The 2,500-nt window shown below is 41.8% G+C and overlaps 1 protein-coding gene across 1 annotated transcript in view; it reads right to left on the bottom strand.

Annotated features, from left to right (window-relative positions):
- LOC125041741 overlaps positions 1-2,500 on the bottom strand; it is a 77,687-nt gene that overhangs the window by 1,134 nt on the left and 74,053 nt on the right. Inside the window, exons 2-3 of the mRNA XM_047636992.1 lie at positions 1,988-2,243; positions 627-762 (exon numbers count right to left, since the gene is read on the bottom strand). Of these exons, the coding sequence (XP_047492948.1) occupies positions 627-762; positions 1,988-2,243 (392 nt within the window). The remainder of the gene's footprint in view (positions 1-626; positions 763-1,987; positions 2,244-2,500) is intronic.

Below are 2,500 nucleotides of genomic sequence, written 5' to 3'. Positions count from 1 at the left end.
TGATGTAAGTCGTATATATAAAAAACAATAATAATTATATGCATAATATTGATGTGGTGGTATTAGTAAGACTGACACGGTACTGATGGTAATTATACTGAAGATTATGATGATAACTGTAACGATAACGATAATAAAAGTAATGAGGGCAATTATGGTAATGTTAATAATTATGATCATGAATAAATGAGACACAACAACGCTAATGATAATGATAATGATAATATGACAGTAATAGTAATAATAATGTTAATAACAATAATGATAAGAGGATGATGATGATGATGATGATGATGATGGTGATAATGATGATAATGATAATGATAGTATATAACTACAATAATTATAATAATAATGATAACAATAGTAATAGTGATGATGATAATAACAATGATGATAGTACAAATGATTGTGACGACGAAAATTATGATAATGATTGCTGATAATAATAATCATGATATTAGTATTATCACCACGAAGACGGTAATCACAGTGATAATGTTTGATAACGAAATCAGCCCTAATGACACTAACAACAGCAACAGATGGCTTACCCCCCAACCCCACCCCCACTCCCAAACCGCCCCCCTAAGGCAAAGGATACGGAACGGAAACGTGGTACTCACCCTCGTGGTATCCGGGTCGGACTTGGTTGTTGTAGTTCTTGAGCAGGTTCTCGAGGATGGCCGAGATATTGTGCGAGAGACGGGCCATGTCGCTGCTGCTCCTGCTCGCCGTCCTGGCCTGCTGACTCAGCGGCAGCTGGAAGTAGGCGGGAGACAGTCTCAACGGGAAGTCTCGGTTTTGCGAAACGACATTGTAGGCTGAGTTGAGATGCGGCCGTACGTGCTATCGGGGTGAGACGGGCCCGGGCACTCACCTCCTCCGACTGGCATTCCTGCTTTTGTTATTGGCCGGATGATTGGTACTCTTGGTGGAATGGTGTGCAAAATAGTGCTTCTGCTAAGATGGGCTATGTATGTGGAGTACGAGACGATATTGATGATTGTAATGTATGGTTGTTTACATGTTTACTTCATTAAAGTAAATTGAAGAGATTGAGACTTTACCTGAATGTAGAAAGTCTAAAGGAACTGACGTTGGCATCGCGAGAATTCTTTTATTTCAAGTAAATAACTATGATAAAATGTTATGAAAGTGGTGAAATACTTTACTTGAATCATGAAATAATGAGCATTGACTCGACACAGAAACTACATGGTGCCTGACGTACTAAACCCAGATAAAGTTGGAATGAATTTCACAGGATGACGGTTTCCGAATCCGTGTCCAACGTCTATTCACGACCCCGAACGACATCCGATTCCGTGTGTGCTGACTTCGACTTACATTCTGCATTCAGTGTCTCAATCCTTAGGCGATTCCTCCCTATCACTGTTTCTGACATTCATGTCATTTTAAAAATCTAAGGAAAATAGGCCATAGATCATCTGACACTGTTTTGATAAAAATAAAACTATTTTTCTACGAAGGTACATAAAGGCATCTTACGTCAAGCATGAAAAGATTAAAAAAGAATCACAGGGATTTCCTATTATACACCTAATTATCTACGCAGTCCACATTCGTCACAAATCCTAAAAGAAAAGAAAGTTACTTGTGCCAAACCTCCTAACTAGATCTCTGGTGTTATATGCAATCAGCGATCAGGTGACAGTCTCTATGGGTAAGTAAGAGCATGTGCAAGGGAACCTCTCACTCAAAATGACGCGCGCACACACACACACACACACAAACACACACACACACACACACACACACACACACACACACACACACACACACACACACACACACACACACAGACTCATACACACACACACACACACACTCACTCACTCACTCACTCACACAAACACACACACACACACACACACACACTCACTCACTCACTCACTCATACAAACACACACACACACACACACACACTCACTCACTCACTCACTCACCCACACACACACCTTACCGTGGTGGGTCTGGATTGGTCATGCTGGGGAAGGGAGGTGTTCGTCCCCGACCCAGGGTGCTCGTTCGATCTAGGGGCGCGTATCAAAGTGCGGGCGTGAACAGGTGGGGCATAGGCGGCTACGGGCAGGTGGTAATCATACTCGGGCGGCAGGTTGGCGTAGGTGTGCACTGGGGAGCCATAATTGGGCGTGCCAAATCCATGTTGTGCCAAGGGAGGGGAGTCAGTCTCACGCACCTCCAGGCTGCAGGTCACGCTGCGTGCGAGGGAAAAGAAAGGCTCGTTAGAAAGGCTGTAATAAGGACGAACGATTTTGGGAAATAAATATTAGACGTATCATAATGTATAGGTAAATGGAACAAGATACACTTCAGTTTCTGTCTCTTGTCTAATGATATCCGTATATTCCACTTTATTTTACAATGAAGTAACCAATTACTATTTTTATGAAGTAAATGTAACCGAAAATGAGATTCATATAAAGTATATAATAAACAGCTGGCAACAGATTGA

The sequence above is a fragment of the Penaeus chinensis genome, chromosome 31 (assembly GCF_019202785.1).
Source record: "Penaeus chinensis breed Huanghai No. 1 chromosome 31, ASM1920278v2, whole genome shotgun sequence".
In the NCBI taxonomy this organism is placed as follows: Eukaryota; Metazoa; Arthropoda; class Malacostraca; order Decapoda; family Penaeidae; genus Penaeus; species Penaeus chinensis.
This window is presented reverse-complemented; position numbering and strand designations above follow the sequence as displayed.